The following is a 24269-nucleotide window of genomic DNA, read 5'->3' on the forward strand; positions in this document are numbered from 1 at the left end:
CCTCTTACCCTCCATTTCCTTTCTACTCGTAGACGTTGTCTCGGGTCACTGGTGCTCCTGCCTGAGTATGCTTTGCCTGGGTACATCCCTCCCAACCCTAGATTTCTGATGTAATTCTGGAGCATGGCCTGAGCATGGGGATTTTTTTTTTTTAACGTTTATTTATTTTATTTTTTTTTTTTAATTTTTGTTTTCAACGTTTTTTATTTATTTTTGGGACAGAGAGAGACAGAGCATGAACGGGGGGAGGGGCAGAGAGAGAGGGAGACACAGAATCGGAAACAGGCTCCAGGCTCTGAGCCATCAGCCCAGAGCCTGACGCGGGGCTCGAACTTCCGGACCGCGAGATCGTGACCTGGCTGAAGTCGGACGCTTAACCGACTGTGCCACCCAGGCGCCCCTAACGTTTATTTATTTTAGAGAGAGAGAGAGAGAACGAGTAGGGAAGGGGCAGAGAGAGAGGGAGACGCAGAGGCGGGCTCCAGGCTCTGAGCTGTCAGCACAGAGCCCGACGCGGGGCTCGAAGTCACGAACCGCGAGATCGTGACCCGAGCCGAAGTGGGACGCTTAACCGACCGAGCCACCAGGGCGCCCTGTAAGCATCAGGACATTTAAAAAGTGCCCCGGGTGTTTGTGATGGACAGTCCAGGTTCAGAACTGATGTAATAGTGGAGGGGTGGCAGTCGGGCCTTGGGGGTGGAAAGCCAGCCCGTATGTGGCCTGTCCTATTAACTGAAGTTTTCTGTAAACACAGACACTCCTGCTGCTTCCATGCAACTGTAGCAGAGTGGAGTGGTTGTGGTAGAGACTGTATGACTCTCAGAACCTTGAGAGCTTGCCCCCTGGTTGTGCCGCTCTCAAGGAAAACAGAACCAGTAGGACGTGTGTGTCATATACAGAGAGATTTCTTTTCAGGGATCAGCTCATGCAGTTTTGAAGGCTGGTGAGTTCCGAAATCTGCAGGGTAGGCTGGCAGGCTGGAGACCCAGGGACAGGCTGATGCTGCAGTTCAAGTCCAAAGGCCATCTCCTTGCTGTGTCCTCAATGGCATTTTGTCTGCACCTGCATCCCTGGTGTCTCTTCCTAGGAGGCCACCGCCCACACTGGGCCAGGGCCCCACCCACATGAATTCCTTTAACCTTAATGACCTCTTTAAAGGCAATTAAAAGGGGTTCTGTCTCCAAATACAGTTACACCGGGGATTAGGGCTTTAACATACGCATCGTCAGGGGTGTAATTCCATCCATAACACTGGTCCTTTACAGAAAAAGTAGTAGAGAGTCCATATTCTTTTTTCTTTCTTTTTTTTTTTTTTAACGTTTATTTATTTTGGTAAGAGAGAGAACAAAGCCAGGGAGGGGCAGAGAGAGAGAGAGAGACAGGAGACACAGAATCTGAAGCAGGCTCCAGGCTCTGAGCTGTCAGCACAGAGCCCGATGTGGGGCTCGAACTCACCAACCGTGAGATCATGACCTGAGCCGAAGTCGGACGTTCAGACGACTGGGCCACCCAGGCGCCCCGAGAGTCCGTGTTCTGTGTGGTGATGAAGATCTCAAGCATTGATGTCGGAGAGGCCTGGGTGTCCATTTTGGCTCCACTCTCATTAACCGTGTGCTCTTGGCCAAACGTTGAATGCTGCCGTCCCCTCTGGTCTCATTTGGAAAACAGGACAGTAAAATCTCTCATAACATTGTCCTCAGAGTTTAATGTACTTCCGTGTCAGGTGCTCTCACCCAGGGCTTGGCACACAGGAAGTGCGCAATAAATGATGCCTCTGGTGACTGTGTCCCGAATGCGCACGCGTCCGGGAGCATCTGCTCAGGGCCGGGGAGGGCCCCACCAGTCCTGAATTGCTGACGCCTTCTCCCCTCCCCGGGCCCCTTCCAGAGCCCCTGTGCACGCGCTTCATGGACTTTGTCTGCAAGAACCGCCAGCAGTGCCTTTTCCACTCGATGGTGTGTGACGGGATCGTCCAGTGCCGCGACGGCTCAGACGAGGACGCAACGTTCGCAGGATGCTGTGAGTGGGCTGGATGGGGAGGTGCCCGAGCCACTGGAGACACTCTGGGGGGAGCGGGCCACTCAGGTTTACAGGTCTTGCTCGAGTGCCCAATCTTGCCCTTCCTGAGAAAGACTTACCTTTGTGGCTTCAGAAGTGTTGCTTTTTGGTCGTTGGTATACGTATAAGGGGGAGACGCCAAAGGTCCGAGGTCTTGGCCCAAGCGGGACTTTCTCCGACAGGCCTTTCCCACGCCCCATCGCTCTGTAGTGTCCTTATCTTGCTCCTGTGGCCTTCGCGGCACTAGTCAGCCCTTGGCACGCTGTGTATTTATTTGCCTGCCTGTCTCTCCCTGCCGGAATGTGGGCTTCACGAGAACAGGGCCTTTGTTTTGTTCACTGCTGTAGCCCCATTTTTTTAAATGTATTTCTTTTGAGAGAGACAGAGACAGTGCGAGTGGGGGGTGGGGGGCGGGCAGAGAGAGAGAATCCCAAGCTCGACTCGGGGCTTGAACCCACAAACCGTGAGATCATGACCTGAGCCGAAAGCAAGGGTCAGGCGCTCAACTGACTGAGCCACCCAAGGTGCCCCTGTAGTCCTCATCTTAAAACAGGGCCCTGCCCATGGTAGGCACTCCTTCTAGTCAGCTCTGGCCACCATCACAGAAGCCCACAGACTGGGTGGCTCAAAACCACAGAAAAGTGTTTTCTGACCGTCCAGAGGCCACAAGTTTGAGGTCAAGATGTCAGGAGGATTGGTTCTTCTGAGGCTCTCTTCCTTGGCTTGCTGATGGCTGCCTTCTCCCTCACGTGGTCTCCTCACCGTGCCTACCCGTGTCTTGCTTTCCTTTTCTTATAAGGACACCAGTCTTAGTAGATTAGGGTCCACCCTAATGACGTCACTGTAACTTCATCACTTTTTTTTTTAAATAATTTATTTTTGAGAGAGAGAGAGAGAGCAAGCACGAGTGGGAAGAGGGACACAGAGAGAGAGAGAGAGTGAGAATCCCACGCGGATTCTACACTGTCAGTGCAGAGCCTGACGTGGGGCTCGAACTCACCAACCATGAGATCATAACCTGACCTGAGCTGAAATCAAGAGTCGAACGCTTAACTGACTGAGCTACCCAGGTGTTCCTAATGTGACTTATTTATTTGAGAGAGAGGGAGAGAGAGAAAACAGAGTGGGAGTGGGGGGAGGTACAGAGAGAGGGGGAGACACAGAATCTGAAACAGGCTCCAGGCTCTGAGCTGTCAGCACAGAGCCCGACACGGGGCTCGAACTCACGAACCGCGAGATCATGACCTGAGCCGAAGTCGGACGCCCCACCGACTGAGCCACCCAGGCGCCCCTCACTTCGTCACCTCTTCAAAGACCCCGTTTCCGAGTACAGTCACCGTCTGAGCAGGCGGGGTGGGGGGTGAGGCCATCGGTTGGCTTTTGCTCTCAAGGTGCCCGGTGGCTGGTCTGTCTCTTGGAGGAGGACGTTTGCCCTTCCCTCTTGTTTCCAAGTGGGGCACTCCTTTGAACTCGTCGGTGTGGCAGTAACCTGGAACTTTCTTCCCTACCTAGCCCAAGACCCTGAGTTCCACAAGGTGTGCGATGAGTTCAGTTTCCAGTGCCAAAACGGAGTGTGCGTCAGCTTGATTTGGAAATGCGACGGCATGGACGATTGCGGCGACTACTCTGACGAAGCCAACTGCGGTAAGATCTCGGGCCTCCAGCCTCCTGTCCCTAGCCTCCGGGTCATGGCAACTCCTGTGGTCAAGGAGGGCCACGCTCGGCACACTCCCACGCAGGCTCTGCCTTCTCTGTCCTCAGCACTCGTTCCTGCCAGCTGGTGAGCAAGTCTCCATGTAAGGAATCGAGTCTTGAGGGGGCAGCCTGCCCCCCAGGAAGTGTCGGGGGCCGGGTCGGGGTGGGGTGGGGGGGAGAATGTTTATGCCCATTCCTTCTCTTTCCCCAGCTGGGAAGTTCACAGTATGTCTAAGGAATATGGTAGAGGAATTATGGTAAATATTTCAGAGCGCGCTTCTCTCTCCCCAGGAAAAGTTACAGATTTCACAGTTTTGGGTTTTTTTTTTTTTTTTCCCTTAAATTTAAATTCCAGGTAGTTAACATACAGGCTAGTCTTGGCTTCAGGAGTAGAACCCAGTGATTCATCTCTTACACGTGACACCCAGTGCTCATCCCAACAAGTGTCTTCCTTAATGCCCCCGACCCATTTAGCCCATCCGCCCACCCACAGTCCCTCCAGCGACCCTCGGTTTTGTTCTCTGCATTTAAGAGTCTCTTATGGTTTGCCTCCCTCTCCGTCTTTATCTTATTTTTCCTTCCCTTCCCCTACGTTCATCTGTCGTGTGTCTTAAGTTCCACGTATAAGTGAACAGATTCTGCAACTTAATAGAGTCTTTGTCCTTGTTGGGGCATCGTCACTAGTTAGGTCATCCCTTTGGTAAAGTGTCAAAAAGTCGGGCGTTATTTGTAAGATACAGAAGCCTAGTTCAGAGAAGCACGAGTTGGGATCCGGGAAGACGGGCTTCTGTTTGCGGATATGTATCTTTCTGGCTGCCCGCCGTGTCTGGTAGGGTTGTGCAGGCTGCCCTGGGACCTGGGTATCTGTTTGGCCTTTATGTCCACATTTGGTGCCGGGCTAGTGACTGACTGTGTGGTTCCTCTCCCCCAGAAAACCCCACAGAAGCCCCAAACTGCTCCCGCTACTTCGAGTTCCAGTGTGAGAATGGCCACTGCATCCCCAACAGGTGGAAGTGTGACAGGGAGAACGACTGTGAGGACTGGTCTGATGAGAAGGACTGTGGAGGTAAGGGTCCTGAGGCAGCCCCATGCCCAGGAGTCACCAGCACACTGCCTTCCACCTTTCTGCACAGAATGTCCTTCTGTCTCCTCACTGTCAGGCCGGTTCAGTGATCCGGGGTGGGGGTTGGGTAATAACTCTCTGAGTTCTTTTCTGTCCTCTCCCACTTTGAAAACCAGCGTGGCTGGTTTCTCCGGTTTCTAGGTATTTTGCAGGCCCCCCCGGAAAGCGCTCTGCAGCCTGGCTGCTGCAGGTGTGGTCTTCAGACCAGCGGCCTCCGCATCTGCTTGGGGCTTGTTAGAGATGCAGTGTCTGACCCCACCCCAGGCTGCCTTTGAGTCAGAATCTGTATTTTAACAAGGCCTGCGGGTGACGAGTGTGCCTCACTACATCTGAGAAGCACTGGTGTGGAACGCAAGCAAGCTCGCAAGCAAGCGAGCTTCCCTTCTGGTGTTCTCACGTCCGAACTGGGTGGGGGGAGAGGGGGTGCTGTAGTTGACTTCTCACCAGAACAGCGTTCAGCCTCCGTGGGATGAGCTCTCTCACCCTCCCTGTGCGTTCCGAGTCACCTGCCCTCCGTCAGCCTGCAAAGGCACTGAGCCCCTATTGAGTAAGAGCAAACTCGTTCGAATATTAGCCCAAAGCGAGCGCAATAGGATAGGTGCATCTGCCTCAGCAAAGGGAAAAGATCGCCGTCCGTTCTGATGCCCCAGTATCAATGTGCGGTTTGAGGTCACGGCTTCCTGTAACACTCTGGGTTTTCTCGCTTGCTTGTGTTTTGCTCAGATTCACACGTTCTTCCCTCCCCGACGCCCAGGCCCTCCACGTGTCTGCCCAATTACTACCGCTGCAGCAGTGGGGCGTGCGTGATGGACAGCTGGGTATGTGATGGGTACCGAGATTGTGCAGATGGCTCAGACGAGGAAGCCTGCCCCTCGCCTGGTGAGTGCCGGCCCTGCCCTCTCCTGGGGCACCTGCTTCTGTGGAGCAGGGCCTCAGGGGTACGCCCTGGGCGCGGCGCCCTGGGCGCCGGGCTCGGTTTCCCCTGCCTCCTGGGACCCTGTGCTCGGTGGCCAGGCTGCTGCTCACCTCCAGAGCGGGGAGACCCGTGGAACTTGTGACTGGAGTGTCTCGTCTCCTATAACCGCCTTTTGATCTTCCTGCACGAAGAGGCCAGCCACCTTGCTTCCCACCCTGGCTGTGGTTGGGCCACCTTTGCTTCCTTCTGCACAGGAAATTAGAATGGGAATTATAGGGAAAATATTTGTGTGGGTTAACAACACTCTCCGGGGGAGAGTCCGACTTTCCTGCCCACTAGCTGGAGGCCCTCCTACTAAAGGAGGGTAAGCACTGCCATCTAGTGGCCCAACGCAGAGAGGCCTCTGAAGGTGTGGGCAGTAAACCATGTTGCTGGAGGCGGGGGTAAACCCTGAGACCCCCTGTCTAGTGCATGCCCTTAACTGCAGGCAGGACAGAGGTAAGGGTGCTGTGTTCTTTCCTCAACCGGATTCTGTTGCATATTCAGTTTATAATGAGAAAATAGACAGTTGTCCGCCATGCTTTGCAAATCCTTTTCCTAGCAAACTTCTAGGTCAACACTGATTTTCCTCCTTTAAGACTCATCCGTCCCATTGCTTCACTGTTTAACATCATCAGTGGTTTCCTCTTGTCCCGAAGATAGATCCCAACCCTTGAGTCTTCTTTTCTTTTCTTTTTCTTTTTTTATTTTTTTTTATTTTTTTTTTATTTTTCAATGTATGAAATTTATTGTCCTTAAGTCTTATTTTCAAGGCCCTTCCTTGCCTGCCACTGCTTCGCACCTCTGCCAAGCTGGGTTCCTTCTTCTCATCCTCTCTGGAAAGACCTGCTTCTTCTCTGCTGATACTGTTTCAGCAGGGTTTCTGCCTCACCAGAGACCTCTGTCCTCCTTGACCTTGTCCTCCTCCTACTCCCCCCCACCCCCCCTGAAACCATCCATCACGGCAAAGGGAGGCATGGATTTTGCAGCTAAAAGAGACCTTGATACGCCCTCCGTATTTATCAAAGAAAGTATGGAACAAAGACCACCTATAAGGGAATCACTTGGGGTGTTTTTTTTTTAAATATATTTTTCAATTTTTTTTAATGTTTATTGAATTTTAAGAGATATATAGAGAGAGACAGAGCATGGGCAGGGGAGAGACAGAGAGGGAGACACAGAACCGGAAGCAGGTTCCAGGCTCTGAGCCATCAGCCCAGAGCGTGACGCGGGGCTCGAACTCACGAGGTGCGAGAGCATGACCTGAGCTGAAGTCAGATGCCCAACCTACTGAGCCACCCAGGCGCCCAGCACTTGGGGTGTTTGTAAAAAATACAGAATTAGGATTTCTGTGTGGAGCTCAGGAGCTCCCCATGTGACCTGTAGGTTCACTAAAGTTTGAGATTCTTGGAACAAGTACACCATCATTTTCCGTCACGAGGCCACCACCATGGGGCTTTCACCGAGTCCTGTAATTGATATAGTTGATATTGATCTCTTTTCCAGTCTCACGTTTACCCTTTGTCCTTTTGATCCCTCACTATGATCTGTCATGTGCTGCTTCCTGGTCATTTCACGTGTGGGAATCTTTCCTCCCCAAGCGATTCTGTGGACCTTGTATTTTTGGGGATCGTGCTGCATACCGCTTGGAATCCCCACTTTGCCGATTACAGTAATAGGCAAATAGTTAGTGTCCCAAAAACGTTTCTCAAAACAAATTAAAAAAAAAAAAAGATATCTTTAAAATCTCTGTCCTTGGCCCCCAAGACCCAGCTATCTGGTTAGTGAGTGTCTCGATTCTCCTTCTCTCACAATTGTCTTTTGGTTATCGGAACTGTGAGCAGGGTATTAACAGACTCTAGCAAATTCTGCTTAATCCAGTGAGCAGATTCCTATTTGGATTTTCCATTCAACTTCTGTGATTTCTTTTGCATGTATGTCATCAGGGCAAATTTAATTCAGGTTGTCTCCAGCTCTCAGATCTGGTTTCTTTATTGCGGGTCTCCTAACTGGTCTCGGGGTCTTGTGTCTCTGCCGTTTTCGGTTTACCTTCTGAGAGGCCGTATATTGATGCATGATCTTGTCCTCCCCAGTTTGGAACTTTCTAGCGGCCCCCTCACTGTCCAGGCAGTAGTGCTGTGATGTGCCTTGGCCTGGCTTTCTAGCCTCATATTTTACTGCTTTTCCTCATGCACCCTGTTTTCGCAGAGTGGTTCTGGGGGTAGGAGAGGCCCCTTTGAAAACCCAGTTAAGGGGCGCCTGGGTGGCGCAGTCGGTTAAGCGTCCGACTTCAGCCAGGTCACGATCTCGCGGTCCGTGAGTTTGAGCCCCGCGTCAGGCTCTGGGCTGATGGCTCAGAACCTGGAGCCTGTTTCCGATTCTGTGTCTCCCTCTCTCTCTGCCCCTCCCCCGTTCATGCTCTGTCTCTCTCTGTCCCCAAAAAATAAATAAACGTTGAAAAAAAATTTTTAAAAAGAAAACCCAGTTAAAACCATGGAATGAGCCCAATATCCCAGAGTTAGTACCTGGTTTTTGTTGTTGTGTTTGTTAGCTCAGGTTATCGTGTGATGTTTGCTAACGCTGTCTCTCTCTTCATGACCTCTGAGGGTAACTCTCCCCAAGGTCACCGTATCAGTGATTTCTCAGCCCCAGAGTTTCTCTGGGCGATTTTCCTTCTAATGGCCTAGATCTCCCTCTCTGGGCCCAGGGGTCTCCAGGCCCCCTGCGTGCCCCTCCCCGGGGCCTTCACTGCCCTCCTTGGGATTCTCTTTGCCTTTCTCCTGGTTTAGATTCGCTGCTTCCTGGGTCTCGTGTTTTGCTTTTCTCGGTTTACTCCCTTGTGTTGTTGGAGTACACCCTCTGGTAGTTTTGCCAGATGCATGTGGTGGCACAGTGGCCGAAGACACAGAGAGGATAGCCTTCAACGTGTATGTCCCCTGAGTTTGCTGCTTGGATTTGTTGTGCCTGTTGCTGTCGGTGCCTGGGCCACAGGTGCCTTGTGGGACATGTTTTCTCCATCCTAAGGACTTGTTTTACTTCTCTCATGTTGGAGCTTCTGTTTTCTGTATCCTAGATTTCTCCCCTCCCCTCCCTTTCCCGTTCAATCCCACTTTTTGGTAGAGCACATTTTCCAGAACGTTCTCAAGAAAGGGAACGTGGGAGGTATCATTGAGGTCTTGCTTATCTAACAGTGTTTTTCTTCTGTCTTCAGATGTGGTTGATGATTGTTGGTCCGGGTTTGGAATTTTATGGTGTCGGTAATTCTCCTTAAGAATTTGGCTCCCCTGCCGTTGAACTGCTCTTGGGAAATTCAGAGTCATTTTGATTTTGATCTTTTACATGTTGCATGTTTGTTTGTTTGTTTGTTCGTTTTTTAACTCTCTGGAAGCTTGTAAGGTATTCCCTTTGGCTCCAGTGTTTTGAAATCTCACAACAATGTGCTTTGATGCAGCTTCCTTTCCATCCAGAGTGGTGGATGGACGCTGATAGGCTCTTTTATTCTTCAAATTTATGTATTTGAGTTTGGAGAGTTTTCCTTGAAATATTCCATTAATGGTATCTTCTTTTCTGTTTTCTCTTCCGGGAACTCGTGTCATTCATGCATTAGATCTACTGACGTGGTCCTCTTTTCTATTTTTTTAAATTTCTTTATCTCTCTCTCTCTTTCTCTCTCTCTCTCTCTCTCTCTTTTTCTGTTTTCTGGAAGACACCCTATCTTTCAGCTCTACTACTGAGTTTTCCATGTCAGTTACCATGGTTTTTAATTTTAAGAGATTTAAAATTTCTAGTCCTGTTCCTTTTTCATGGCATCTTGTCTTTTTTCATTCAGAAATCTATATTCTTTCATTCTGAGCGTATTAAGGGTCTTTATTTTTTGAAGTTTTCTTCTTACAAAATCTCGGTTTCCTCCAGATTTTCTTTATTAGGAGGGAAGAGGGTCCGCACTGGTTTCTGTCTTTCATGTCAAAGGTTTTGCCCGCATAATCCTGGGGTGTTTGCTTGTGTTTAAGGCTGGGGACGAAAACACTGCCAAGAGACTCCCCACAGCTTTGAGTTTCATGCTTGGGCTGTTTGTTGGGGAACTCCTGATCCCCAACAAGAGTTGGGGTTACTTGAGGGTTTGTCCCCGAGGCTGGTCAGTTGCCCTAGAGGAGAGTTTTTACAGTAATCTACTGCCTAGAGAATAAAGGTGTCACTGCCACGGTTTATGAGGAAGGGGACCAGGGTCCTCGCCTTCAGCAATCTGTGAGTTTAACCCCTTTCTTCAGTACAGCATTCTTGCTCTTAGCTAGGCCTAACCAGCCCTTTTTACCCTGGACATTACAATCCTCCAGTCTTCTGTGGGAGTGACGTACGGGGTGATTGTCTCATGGGGTTAGTAGGAGCAGGGGACTTGGGAATCTTTAGTCTGTTCCCTTGTTGTCTTTCTCCCTCTTCTCTCCCAGTTCAGGTATGCCTCATCTGGTCTCTTGGGTCACTTACCACTCTCTGTCTACATCCAGCTTCCAAAGTTAGATGCCCACGTCTGGTCGATCCGCCTTCCATATCCAGAGCTCACCTTTGTCTCCAGGCCCCCATCGTAATTCCCAAAGCACTGTCATTTCCTAAATTTCCTAATGCGTCGAGTTGGTTGCTCTTGCCGACCGGGTCCCTCAGTACTGAAAAGTGAATTAAAAAAAAAAAAAAAAACAACCTCTTCTTCCAGCAAATGTCACTGCTGCCTCTACTCCCACTCAGCGTGGGCGCTGTGACCGATTTGAATTCGAGTGCCGCCAGCCAAAGAAGTGTATCCCCAACTGGAAACGCTGTGATGGCCACCAGGATTGCCAGGACGGCCAGGACGAGGCCAACTGCCGTGAGTAGTCTCATAGGGAGACACTAAATAGGGAATAGTGTAAAATGCAGGTGGGCCTTTGGGACATGAAAAGAACAGGGCAGATTAATCCCACACTCCCCCAAATGATAGCAGGAACGTTTCGGCCCAAATGAAACAAACACACGGTAAGATGAACACTGAAAATAATTAACAGAGACGTGCAATAGGACCTTCCTCCTGGGTGAGATTAACTCATTGATTGATATTCTTTTTTTTTTTTTTTCTTTTTAAGTTTATTTATTTATTTTGAGAGAAAGAGAGTGCTGACGCAAGTCGGGGAGGGGGGTGGAAGGGTAGAGAGAAAGGGAGAGAGAGAATTTCGAGCAGGCTCTGCGCTGGCAGCACAGAGCCCAACAAAGGGCTCAATCCCATGAATGGTGAGCTCATGACCTGAGCCAAAATCAGTTGGTGGACACTCAACCAACTGAGCCACCCAGGCATCCCCTCGTTGGTATTCTTTAAATAAGTTTATTTAACTTGTTCCAAATTGGCCTTATTCATAAGGATGTTGCCTAGTTAAGAGCCTTAAAATAAAAATGTGCTTCGTCTCCAATTTTCCTCAATCCATTAATCCGAGAACCCTATCAAAAAAGGAAAGGAGGAGTGCCTGGGTGGCTCAGTCAGTTAAGCATCTGAGATGGTTGGTTTCAGCTCAGGTCATGATCTCATGGTTCGTGGGTTGGAGCCCTGCATCAAGGCTCTGGGCTGGTGGTACAGGACCTGCTTGAGATTCTCTCTTTCCCTCTGTCTCTGCCCCTCCTCTGCTCATGCTCTCTCTCTCTCTCTCTCTCTCTCTCTCAAAATAAATAAGCTTAAAAAAAAAAAAAAGGAAATGAGATGAGTATGGCATGATTCTTCTCAGAAAAGCTGGCCCCTGAAGGCCACTGCATTCTGTTCTAAGTGCTTGTTAATCATTTGTTGAGTTATCAGTTTAGGAATCTTCACAGATTAATAGCAAGTAGATTCTCAGTTTCTAAAACCTACATTTTGCCACTTTAAAAATGTTGAGACATGTTTAATAAGCTGTTGTTTGATTATATTTTTCCATGTGGGATAATCCTGTGTTGGGGATCTTGGCAGTCTCTTAAAACAATGCCTTTCACAGGGTTTCTCCTTGACCGTTCTATATGAAATGACCCCTGCCCAGCGTTCTGTTATTATTCTTCTCTTTATGTTTCTTTGTAGTTGTTAATCACTATCTAAAACACCAGAGTTGTTTGCTGTTTCTCTTAATAGAAAGTAAGCTCTTTGAGGTTAGGTCCTTTGTTTTACACATCACCATAGTCTTAGCATCTTGAACGGTGCCTGATTCTTGGTAGCCCTCCGTGAATATTCACTGGATGGGTAGATGGTTGGGTAGAGGGATAAATGGAGGGGTAGATGGGTGGATGGGTGGGTGTGTAGGTGGATAGATGGGTGTCTAGGTGGGCGGGTGGGTGGGTGGATGGATGGATGATGAGTAGATGGATGGTGAGTGGGTAGGTGGATGGATAGATGGAAGGATGAATTCCATCTTGAGTTTCTTACCCTAGTGGGTCTCAGACATTTTCTAAATGCTCTAATGCAGTTTTATTTGTAACCAAGTCCCTCTTGCAACTTCCCCAAAGCAAACCAGTTTCTACTCAGCATATAACAGAGCTCTATAATACAGTGGTTTTCCAGGAGAAGGGGGATTATAGTTTGTAAAAACCTCACATTTCCTTTCTTTCATTGCGAATTACTCTAGTAGAGAGCTCTTTTGAAAGCATAGCTAATTGCAGTCTATACTTCCACACTAGAGACATGCCATCTTTAATTCGCCAGTTGAGGATGGTTGTTACGACATTCTACCGTGCCTCAACCCCTGGATCTCTTCATCTCTAGCAACATCTCTGTCGATCCCTTATCCATTCCCGTTGCCATCCTGGTTCTCTCGTGAGAACCTTATCCGTTCTTTCTACCTGCGTCTCAAGGTGTGGTTGTCAGAGGTCGATGGCGGTGTTTCAGGTAGAAAACGGGATTACTTGTCCTTGTTCTGGAACAGAAGTATTCAACCCTGGCCAATTCTGGTGAATCGCTGTGGAGCTTGTAAATGACTGCATGCACTCTAGATCACTTGACTTCAAAGCTTTTGCTCTTCCTGAAGGCAGGGTCCAGCGGTTACCGTCAAAGAATGGCATCACGGTGCCCTTGTGGGGGGTTACCACTCCTCATCCCGGAGGCGTATTTTTTTATTAATTTTTTTGAATGTTCATTTATTTTTGAGAGAGAAAAAGAGAGAGGGAGCGAGCAGGGGAGGGATGGAGAGAGAGACAGAATCCTAAGCAGCCTCCCGGCTCGTAGCTGTCAGCACAGAGCCCGACGCGGGGCTCAAACCCACACACTGTGAGATCATGACCTGAGCCGAAGTCGGATGCTTAACCGACTGAGCCACCCAGGTGCCCCCAGAGGCGTATTTTGAATCAGAAGCTGATTAGTTCGGAGAATGCAGATCCCTTTTCCTAAACACGACAAACCGTTACCACAACGTAGCCCTCCCCTGTGTTGCAGCCACACACAGCACCTTGACCTGTATGAGCATGGAGTTCAAGTGTGAGGACGGCGAGGCCTGCATCGTGCTCTCCGAGCGCTGTGACGGCTTCCTGGACTGCTCAGACGAGAGTGACGAGAGGGCCTGCAGCGGTGAGTGCCACCTCTCGGGCCCTGGGCTCAGCCTCAGCTCTCCCCTCCCCCACTCCAGCAGGAACCCTTGGGAGCCTCCTCAGTCTGAAGAGGAAACCGCTTTTTGCCCAGTTTTGGAGCACCCGGTCAAGTGAGGCTTGTCCTGCCTCTGTGGTAGTTTGAACTCATCCCCGTGAGGGAAACACTGGTCTCGGATTTGTTTTCTGTGGACGTCCCACCTCATGTGGGTGCACCATGCTCCCAGAGCCTCAGGCTTTGTGGTGGGGTGAGCTCAGTCCTTCTGTGTAGAACGTGTCTAGAAATCGTCCTAGTCCTTTTGGGCTGCCGTAACAGAACACCACAGACCGAATGGCTTATAAGCAACAGAAACTTCCTCCTCATAGCTCTGGAGGCGGGAAGCCCAAGATCAGAGCACCCTCAGATTCCATGTCTGGTGAGGGCTCATTTCCTGGATCATAGATGGCCGCCTTCTGTGTGCCCTCTCACAGGGAAAGGGGTGAGGGAGCTCTCTGGGGTCGCTTTTATGAGGATACTAATCTCATTCACGAGGACTCCATCCTTATGGCCTGAACACCTCCCAAAAGCCCCATTTCTTTTTTTTTTTTTTAATTTTTTTTTTCAACGTTTATTTATTTTTGGGACAGAGAGAGACAGAGCATGAACAGGGGAGGGGCAGAGAGAGAGAGGGAGACACAGAATCGGAAACAGGCTCCAGGCTCTGAGCCATCAGCCCAGAGCCCGACGCGGGGCTCGAACTCACGGACCGCGAGATCGTGACCTGGCTGAAGTCGGATGCTTAACAGACTGCGCCACCCAGGCGCCCCAAGCCCCATTTCTTAATACCATTATGTTGGGGATTGAGTTTCAGCATATGAATTTTGGGGGGGTGGGACACAAACATTCAGTCTACTGTAGCGGCAATGGATCGTGCTATGACATTGTCCCTGGACCTGCAGTATTTTCTGTTGAGAAACAGCTTACCCCAGTGCAGACAAGGAGGCGAAATATAATGAAAATTTCATGACTGGATATTTAGGAGACCCCGAGAGAGGTTGTGTAGGAAGGTTTGAACTCTTTTTCTGGAATGTCTTAAGATGAGGACAGTGGCTTGACAATGTGGATCATGACAGGTCTGCCTAAAAATCAGAGGACCTCTTGGGTCCTTTGGAATCCAAGGATACCACTTTCCATCCCTTTTTCTCCATCTCTCTAGATGAACTAACTGTATACAAAGTACAGAATCTCCAGTGGACAGCTGACTTCTCTGGGAATGTAACTTTGACCTGGATACGGCCCAAGAAGATGCCCTCCGCTTCTTGTGTCTACAACGTCTACTACAGGTGGGTCCCGTCTTTGCCTCGGGAGAAGAAAACCATGTCCTTACCACCACCGGATGTTCTGTAAAACCCTTGTGGTGAGCCCGGCGTGACTCCCCGCTCCCTGAGGCAGGCATCCCAGCAACCCCATGCTGCTTTGACGTGACGGTATCTTTATTCGTTTGGCCAGGGTGGTTGGAGAGGGCATATGGAAGACCGTGGAGACCCACAGCAATAAAACAAGCATGATATTGAAAGTCTTGAAGCCAGATACCACGTATCAGGTTAAAGTCCAAGTGCAGTGCCTGAGCAAGGTGCACAACACCAACGACTTTGTGACTCTGAGGACGCCGGAAGGATGTGAGTGTCACAGTTAATTTTTATGGAGCGCACAAGCCCTTAGGTGGGGTTTTCAGAGTTTCTCAAGGACGCTTGGCAACTTGGGAACATAATTACACGTGCCTCACACATGCAGAAGATTTGTGGCGAAAGTTTATGGTCCCACCCGAGTGGTTGACCATGTATGTATTCTCCTTATCACGTCACGTAATGTGTTTCTACCCTAAGAAGTTAATTTCAGATTGTGCCCACCGTTGCCTCCTTTGCATTTCTTATCTTGTTCCCGTCCCTACCTTCCGTCTCCAGGTATTTCCCGGTACTCGGGATTGTGAGATCATTGTGAAACCATGAGGCACGCCAAGGCTATTGAGGCTAAGTGGTAAAGAAATTTGCCGAAACTCATGTGTCCTAGAGGGTTCCCTGCTTCTTTCCCTCTCACGGTGGCTGACACTGGGTGACTGTGCGTGTATTCCAGTGATCCTCTTTCCCAAGGTTTTGTGAACGTCTATTTGCCAGTGCCCGTGCTGACATTTAGATTACGGTTGGAGACATCACTGTGAACTCACGCTGGTCTTCATGTCCGTGCAGATGCTGACATGTGAAATAGATTCAGATAGGCGTATCTAGGCGGGTTGGTATACACGCATATATTTGCACGCTTTGTCAGCTGAGAAGGCCCAGACGGAGAGAGGACTCCACAGTAGCAGTGAACGCACCTGTCAGTAAGACCTGGGCTTCTGTGCCATTCTTCAAAAAAGGAAGGCCTTCAAGGAGGGCTCCTTGAAGAATCCTTTGATTCCAGCACTAGGGTGGGGCAGCTAGGAGATGAGCCTACAGAAAGCAAGGAAGTGCGTGTGTGGGTTACGACTTTGTTAAATTAACGTTTGTTCAGTAGAGCCCCTGGGGTGCCGGACGGTCCACGGAAGACCACAAAGGAAAATTGAAACAGAGAGGTTTATCATTCGCAGGTTCCCCAGGAAGAGCCACAGCACACCCGAGGGGCCACATGGGCAGGGGAAGGCAGGGTGCAGGCAGAGAGAGTGGCGGGTCCTGGGCACATGCCCTTTTTAGGGCTCCCGGGTGCAGTACATTGGGGTTCCTGTGCTGAGGCCGCATTGGTCCATTCAAGCCAAAAACAGGGGGTAAAGCTCTGTGGAGCACACCAGGGGAAGGTCCGGGGAGGCAAGGGAGACCGTTGATCACACGTTGATCAGTCGTGTCAGGAGCTCAGATTTGCTTGTGGCTCTGCAGGCTGCTTTCTGGGGCACACGCTTGCGTGAGGGGCTGGTGTCAGTGGAAGACGTCTGCAGGCTGCTTGGCCAAATAAAATGGAGGCTCAGGCAGCAGTATGGTACTGCTGAGGAGGACCTTGGCTAAGTTCTTGGCGCCCCGGAGCGATCTTTGAAATACCCCATTCGTTGATTTTCTTTCTACAGATAATTAGCTGAGCACCTAGTATGGCTCAGGTGTTAGGTTAGATACGGGAGCTTCGGGTGAATGAGACACAGTCCTGCCCTTGGAGGGCTTGCCAGCCACCGATTGTTGATGAATGCTCACCGCATCGGTTTGCTGGGGCTGCCATAACAGAGTGATGTGGACTGGGTGGCTTCCACGACAGAAATTTATTTTCTCACAGTTCTAGAGGCTGGGAGTCCGAGATCAAGGTACTGGCAGGGATTTTCCTTCTGAGGCCTCTGTCCCTCTGGTTTGCGGATAGTATCTTCCGCCTGTGTGGGGGTGTGTAAGGGGGGATGGGAGGGCCCATAATATTCAACATTTGTGGCTTATCCACGTGGATAAGTACGCTGCAGTCAGAATGAAGTTTGCCCAGAAGGTATCGTAGCTGGTTTTCATGTATGGTGGCGTCTCACCCAGCTCTTGAAGGCAGTCACAAGAGAGAAGATCCAGAAATGTCTCGGCCGTGCCCGTGTAATTAAAGGAAAGTAGTTAAAGAGCCTGCTTTGAAGGTGATCCCATGCATTCGGGTGTAGAAGTTCTGCGCTGTTAGAAAGTCTTACTCCTCTGTGGTCATGCCCGTGGTACGAGGGTTGTACGAGAAGTCGAGGCAGCAGGTGCTGTGCTTGGTGGTTAGGATCTCAGCATTGAACGCCCAGTGCCTGCAGGTGATTCTGTCCTGCAGCCCTTGTGAGCCTCATGCCTACATCACAACCAACGAAGCCGTGATCTCACGTGTGGACAGCACACCTCACATTCCAGAAGAGAGGAAAGGTTTGTCGATGCCAAGGCCAAGCTCACGGCCTTTCCTGGTGGCTTCTTGCCAATGCTGGCTCCAGATTCTTTCTGGTCTTTGTGGTCAGTCTCAGGGAAGTTCCTCCCATTCACCCAACACGCAGATGGGCTTTAACCCTGCGTTGACTCTCTTCTAGTGCCAGACGCCCCTCGCAGTCTCCAGCTGTCGCTCCACAGGGAAGAGGAAGGCGTGATTGTGGCCCACTGGATTCCTCCCGCCCACACACATGGCCTCATTCGAGAGTACATTGTAAGCATCTTCACGTGCGACTGTGGGAACAGGAGATTCTGGGTCTGCCAGCACAGCGGGGTGTTCTGTGTGACGAGCACTTGATTTGGGGTAGCCTGGTAAATAGCGGTCCACCTGTTAGAGGATTTTACATATCACCTCCCTCTCTCCTCCTGCCTCCTCGTCAGGTATCAGGATGTCCCAGACCATTGGGTACCCTGCTGATAATTGTTTCTTCTCGCTTCAGGTGGAATACAGCAGGAATGCTTCCAGGATGTGGGCGTCCCAGAGGGCTGCCAGTAACGTCACGGAAATAAAGAATTTACTGGTTAACACTCCGTACACCGTCCGAGTGAGTGTTAGCACCCGTTTCGGCCATCCGGGCGGCCTTAGAGCATGGCTATATGAACGACTTACGAATAGTCTGCTAAAAACCCAGCCCTTTGCTCGGGGCGGGGGGAGGCATCATTTTTTTTTCAGTCTCTTAAATCAGTGCCACAGAGAACTTGAAATCAGACTTCCCTCAGATAACCAAGAATTTATGGTAAATGCAGCTTTACCTGCTTTTCGCCCCGATTTTCTGCTCGCGTTTCAGCTCCCACACGTCTGCGCTTGCCACCTTTCTGCTGATCCTTGGCTGCAGGGTGGTACAGAGCTATGGTCACTGGCATTTACAAGCCAATATCGTAGGGATCTTAAGCAATATGTTATTAATACCTTTAGCAGAAAAGAGAGAGATTTTGTGCAGAACATGTTTGTTGGGACCCTTAAGGGCGCACACCGACTCCATGACCCTGATCGTTTCCCCATTACCCTTTTTCATTTGTGTGTCTGAACGGCCTCACGCCTCCACGCGCACACGCACCCCCCCCCCCCCCAACCCCTGCCCTTGACGTCCATCAGTCCACACGAATGCCGTCATGTCTGCACTGTCACAACCCCCTTTGCCCAGCTTCCTCTTATTAGCCCCTTGTTTCAGATGCTGGGGCCTCTGAGTGTCCCGGATCCCTCTGTGTAGAACGTTTGCCACCCTCATTGCCAGGGTCTCAGCCCCGTAGCCCACTGGGGACCCTTGTTGTATGGTGTACTGCCTTTATCTTCTACTAATTCACGCTCTGATTTGAAAAGGTGGCTGCGGTGACTAGCCGTGGAGTAGGAAACTGGAGCGATTCTAAATCCATTACCACCGTCAAAGGCAAAGGTAAATGAATTTCCAGCGTTTGCAGATTTAGAGGAGAGAGAAACCCTTCGGAAATAACTTATAGTATGACTGGGAAACGGAGAAGCGTAGAGGAGAAATCTTCACGCATCCTCCTTCTGCCCAACATGCACACATTTCCAGGTGTTTCCATACTGCCTTAGCTACAAAGTTTCTTCGGGTGCCTGTTGAATGTCCTCCTGCCCCTGAGCCGAGCATCTCTAAGGATGCAGACGTACAAGAGGGATTTCCGAAGGCCGTCGTGCCCAGCTCTTATACTCATGTACAATATCCAAAATCAAAGGACTCCTTCCTTCTCGCCAAGGGTACAGAGGATTTTGTCCGTGTCCATTTAGGGTGTTTGTAAGATCCCCAGGCTGACCCTTGTGTCTTCCCCAGCGGTGCTGACAAACCGTGTGTAGGTGGTAGTTCCTAGCACCAGAGTTGACCCTAGTGATAGCTGACCGCCCGCCAAGAGCCGGGTACTCGGGAGCACCTGCTGCTCGGCATATATCAGCCCACGTCACGGATGTAAGAACAGATAAGTAGAAAGAAGCAAAGTCCCCTCCCATGCGGTCAGTAAATCGCAGAGAGCTGGGAGCAGACCCTGATCCTCCTGGCTCCAAAGCCTGTGCCTTTAACCGCTGGGCTGATCTGCTCCCCCTGGGCCGAGATGCGTGCTCCCGCTGCCCTGTCCCGCTTGCACGTGTCCTCGCGAGGGCAGGGGGGCCCGGCTTGGTTTCCTCCGCCCTCGTGTCACTGGTGTTGAGGGCGAGCCAATGAAATAATTGAGGAAGGAATGAATTAAAGCGATTAAAATGAAGGCTTCTGGCGTACTTGGGGGAGGCGGATTACAGCCTCATGTTCCTCGGCGGTTTCCTGATCTTAGCCTTGGCACTCGCGGCTTTCGTTTCTGGACAGAAGCGTCCTATGGGACACGACTGGGGGGCTTTAACCTGAGCCTGCGCCAGTGAGAAACAGGCTGTGGTTTATGGAGAGTCACTATCTGGTTGCCTTTAAAATTGGGGCTCATTGAGATCAGGGCAAGAGGAAGGCAAACTTAGTGAAGTCAGCCATTCTGTAGCAGGGTGCTCTTGGGTAATTAGGAAAAAACGGACTGAGTTCACACTCCCCTAGGGTTTTTGCTGTGTTGTCATTTCCCTCTACAAAACCCATCAAAGCATGCTGGCCGTGCGTATGGAAAAGAAGGGACCCTGGAAGGTCAGCAATAGAACATGTGCCTTGAATTCTCTCAACGCAAATCACACCTGCTTTGGAAAATGTCTTAAACTTCTTTTGTGTGATTTTGTTGGTGAGCCTCAGCTCATAACAGGTTTTGGTTCAGGCACGTGCAGGAGGTCACGGTGTGCTGAATCAGAAAGTATGTGTTGCGTTCTGTCCGTGATCCTGTGTCCTCGTGACGTAACACACAGGACAGTCAAGTACACAAGTTGTCATTTAAATACTGTCTTCTGATAATAGTTATCCCACTAAGCCCTTTGGATTACGGCTGGCAGAGCGCCATCCGCCATCTTGTGGACAGGCCTTCTGAACGTCAAGGACCATGCTCCTCACTTGCACTGAGAGGGGTCTTTTCCCTCTGCCGCTTTCTTTTCCCACACACACCCCTCCCTGCCCCCAGTTCTCAGCTTGGGCTCTGGCCTTTTTGAGAATGCCAGTGACTTACCAGTTCCTTCCTCTGTCCGAGGTGGGACTTTACTGGACACGGAAAGAAAAGGCACATTGGTTGAGTTAACATTAGTATGAAGGGAAGTAAGTTGCCTCCGGTTACACAGTCGTTAAGTGTCTAAAACGGGAACTTGAACTCGGGTTTGCCAGACTCCAGAGGCCACGTGGTTTCCGTCTTGCCACACGTGCATTTACAACTTCTGCCTTACGATCTGGCCTGCTCTCAACTTTTGAAGAGGGCGCGAGGCCGCTGAGACCTCCTCATTGCCAATAAAGGTGGCGCTTTCTGTGACCCCCGCACGTTTCAGAACCAGACCGCCGCTGGGCTGTTTGGGGGCATTTACACAGAGGCTGAGCCGAGAGGGTTACGGGTTCGCCGGGCAACTGTGGACCCAACCTCCGCTGCAGGACGACAGCGGTGAAAGAGACGAGTGAAAGCAGCCCAAGAAATGCCCTTTCTTCCCCAACTAAAAAGATCGCTTTGTCTGTCGAGTTGAAAACGGTTCGGCCCTGCCTTCCTCACTTTTCGTCACGTGCTTTCTCTTTCTGAATTCCTTTTTGTTTTCAGTGATCCCACCGCCAGATATCCGCATCGACAGCTACAGTGAGAATTCTCTAAGCTTCACCCTGACCATGGATAGCGACGTCAAGGTAACGTTGGAATTTCCAAACAGCGGCGGGTGGGGCTCTCCTTTGTATGCAGCTGGCGCCGCATGGGCCAAATGAGATGAAGAAAAGCGAGTGATTTGATCCAGTAAACCCAAAATACCGCAGCCAGGTCGGTTCCTTCCCCCGACGAAGAGCAACGTGAGTCTTTGCACGTAATGCCTCAGCCCGGTGCCTTTTTTTCCTTTTTGTTTTTTTTTTTTTAAACCGTATAATTAAATGGCTCACAGCTACAATGCAAATAAAGAGTTGGTGTTAACAGAATATGTATGCCCTGTAATTTTCAGCTTTATTGGATTTCCCGGTGCTAAGCACTAATGCAGAGGTTCCCACAGGGGAAGAGAGAGTCGGACGCCTTAGAAACATGCCCCCTTGTAGCCACCGCGCCCCCTCCCCTTCCAGCGCCCCCCGTCCGCTCTGCGAGGCCTGTCTGCAAAGCCGGCTCCACCCGGGTTCTCTGCCTGCCTGTGGTTTTCCAAGCTGAGGTCCACCTTCCGTAGCGTTCTTGTCTGTTTTGCCTCGTTTCCCTCCCTGTCCGTGGAGCGGTGGTGGGACAAACGGCCTTCAGAGCCCCTTGTGCCGTTTACGGGACTACAGTTTGGGGGCACATGCCCTTGGCTTCAGAGACCGTTGGTGTAAGAAATGGCCTTTATGTAAACCCTGTCTGTATGACAGTTTTTGGTCTTGCACGCGTTTTTTGGCTGGTGTCCCATATTTAAAGGTCTTTAGATCAAATTCCTTTATGAACTCAGGACTTCGAAAAGGTAGGCTTTCCTGATACACGGATAGGTTTGCTCCTGTTAGACAAGAAGAGCTCAAAGGGAGCCCCTTTTGTAGCGACCTCTTGGCCTTGACTGCAAGGATCACCCGAGCTGAGATTTATCCTTAATTACCATAACGTAATTATCTTTAAAGTTTTTCCTCTTTCTGCCTTTGTGAACTGGCTCTTGTCCTTTTATTCTGCATCGGTGTTTTTGATTTCATCAAGCCCATATTTTATATTCTACATAGTCTACTGTTTGTTTTTAATTTTTTTTTTTTTGGATTTTTTTTTAAATGTTTATTCATTTTTGAGAGAGAGAGAGAGAGAGAGAGAGAGAGAGAGAGAGACAGAGCCCGAGCCAGGGAGAGGCAGAGAGAGAGGGAGACACAGAATCTGAAGCGGGCTCCAGGCTCTGAACTGTCAGCACAGAGCCCGACGCGGGGCTCGAACCCATGGACCACGAGATCACGACCTGAGCCGAAGTCGGATGCTTAACCGACTGAGCCACCCAGGCGCCCCTTTAAATTTTTTTTTTAACGTTTAGTCATTTTTGAGAGAGACCGAGCATGAGTCGGGGGAGGGGCAGAGAGAGAGAGAGACACAGAATCCGAAGCAGGCTCCAGGCTCCCAGCTGTCAGCACAGAGCCCAACGCGGGGCTGGAAGTCACAAACGGTGAGATCATGACCTGAGCCAAAGTCAGATATTCTACCGACCGAGCCACCCAGGCACCCACCCCCCTCCTTTTATTTAATGTTTATCTAATTTTGAGAGAGAGAGAGAGACACACACACACACACACACACACACACACACACACACACACAGAGTGTGAGCAGGGCAGGAGCAGAGAGAGAGGGAGACACAGAATCCCATGCAAGCTCCAGGCTCCGAGCCGTCAGCACAGAGCCCGACGTGGGGCTCGAACTCACGAACCATGAGATCGTGACCTGAGTCGAAGTCTTATGCTTAACTGACTGAGACACCCAGGCGCCCCTGGTTTTAGAACTAGGTGCCAGGTAACTAGATATTCAGTGATCGCACACTTGGAACCAGCCTAAAGATCAAAAGAAACAACCTGTCTGCTGTAAGAAAGGAGGTGCCGAAAGCAACCATCGTCAAGGGGTGCCTTTTGCGTTTGCTGTGCTCCCTTGACTGTGTACTGTTCCTGTAACCTGTTTCTTCATTCTTGGCAGGTGAATGGCTATGTGGTGAACCTCTTCTGGGCATTTGACACCCACAAACAAGAGAAGATAACTTTGAACTTCCGGGGGAACATCTTGTCGCACAAAGGTAACACCTCGGAGCTAGTTGGCAGGGAGGAGAAAGGAGATGGATACTTCCTGGTGGCAGAGTTTGTGTGGGGGCCGCCTGGAAAGGGAGGCTCTCCCCTGCCAGCTGTTCTGGGTGGGCAGAGCGAAGAGACTGTAAATGACCCCTGCTTTGCGGGGGGTCCACTTGGCTCGTCAGCCTCCTTCTCTAGCTTGGTGGCTCTTCTGTTGGCTCTTAATGGAAGTTGGAGGCTTCAAAGAGGAAAAACTGGAAAGAAGGTAGATTAACCCTCTACCGATGATTTTTTAGCTCCAAAAGAAAGTTCTGGGAGTGAGTTACCTACACCTCTTCTCTGGCGTGGTTCGCTCCTGCTTTGCTAATGCGAGGTCCACAGGGCGTGGTGCATCGTTGGTATTCAGGGCATGTTTGTTGAATGGATGGACAAGTGACCTGAGCTAAGGGAGGAGGGAAGGAGGTACCCCAGTCCCCCTTATATGTGTGCACCTACTGTGCGCAGGCATTTACCTAGGCGTTCTTTGTAACCTAGGCATTTTATACAACCCCAGTAATAAATCTATGGGGTATGCTCATTTCATGGGTGAGAACCCAAGGTTCAGAGATAAAGTAGTTCCCTCGGAAGGTGGCAGCTTTAGAACCTGCAACTTTCTGATTTCTGAGGCTATGATCTCATTGTCCCAGTGTCGCACCGATAGAAATTGGCAGAATCAGAAGCAGTAACCGTCTTGCCTGAAATATATTAGGGCTAGCTAGATGCGAGGCACCCTGCCGAATGCTTTTTTTTTTTTTTACGCATTTTATTTTTGAATCCTTGGAATAGTAGCTGCAGTAAGTGTAGTTGTTCTTTTCTGTCTTACAAACAAGGAAATGGACTTCATTTGAATACAATTGACCCTGAACAGTCGGGGGTTAGAGGGCACTGACCCCGTTGAAAATCTGCATATAACTTTTGACTCCCCTAAGACTTAACTACTAACAGCTTGCTGTCGACCAGGAGTCTTGCCAGTAACATGAACAGTGAATTAACACACATTTTGTATGTCGTATCTGTTATATACTGTGTTCCTACAATAAAGTAAGCTAGAAAAAAAGTGTTTTGTTTTTTTTTTTTTAACGTTTTTATTTTTTTTTTTTTCAACGTTTATTTATTTTGGGGACAGAGA

The 24269-nt window shown here is 50.0% G+C and overlaps 1 protein-coding gene across 1 annotated transcript in view; it reads left to right on the forward strand.

Moving 5' to 3' along the window:
• SORL1 (sortilin related receptor 1) overlaps positions 1-24269 on the forward strand; it is a 153751-nt gene that overhangs the window by 109708 nt on the left and 19774 nt on the right. Inside the window, exons 28-40 of the mRNA XM_040482842.1 lie at positions 1888-2019; positions 3571-3702; positions 4685-4819; positions 5600-5755; positions 10537-10686; positions 13237-13368; positions 14582-14708; positions 14875-15044; positions 17411-17523; positions 17750-17854; positions 18631-18703; positions 20958-21040; positions 23013-23109. Of these exons, the coding sequence (XP_040338776.1) occupies positions 1888-2019; positions 3571-3702; positions 4685-4819; positions 5600-5755; positions 10537-10686; positions 13237-13368; positions 14582-14708; positions 14875-15044; positions 17411-17523; positions 17750-17854; positions 18631-18703; positions 20958-21040; positions 23013-23109 (1605 nt within the window). The remainder of the gene's footprint in view (positions 1-1887; positions 2020-3570; positions 3703-4684; positions 4820-5599; positions 5756-10536; positions 10687-13236; positions 13369-14581; positions 14709-14874; positions 15045-17410; positions 17524-17749; positions 17855-18630; positions 18704-20957; positions 21041-23012; positions 23110-24269) is intronic.

The sequence above is a fragment of the Herpailurus yagouaroundi genome, unplaced genomic scaffold (assembly GCF_014898765.1).
Source record: "Herpailurus yagouaroundi ecotype Mexico unplaced genomic scaffold, PumYag 161, whole genome shotgun sequence".
Lineage (NCBI taxonomy): Eukaryota > Metazoa > Chordata > Mammalia > Carnivora > Felidae > Herpailurus > Herpailurus yagouaroundi.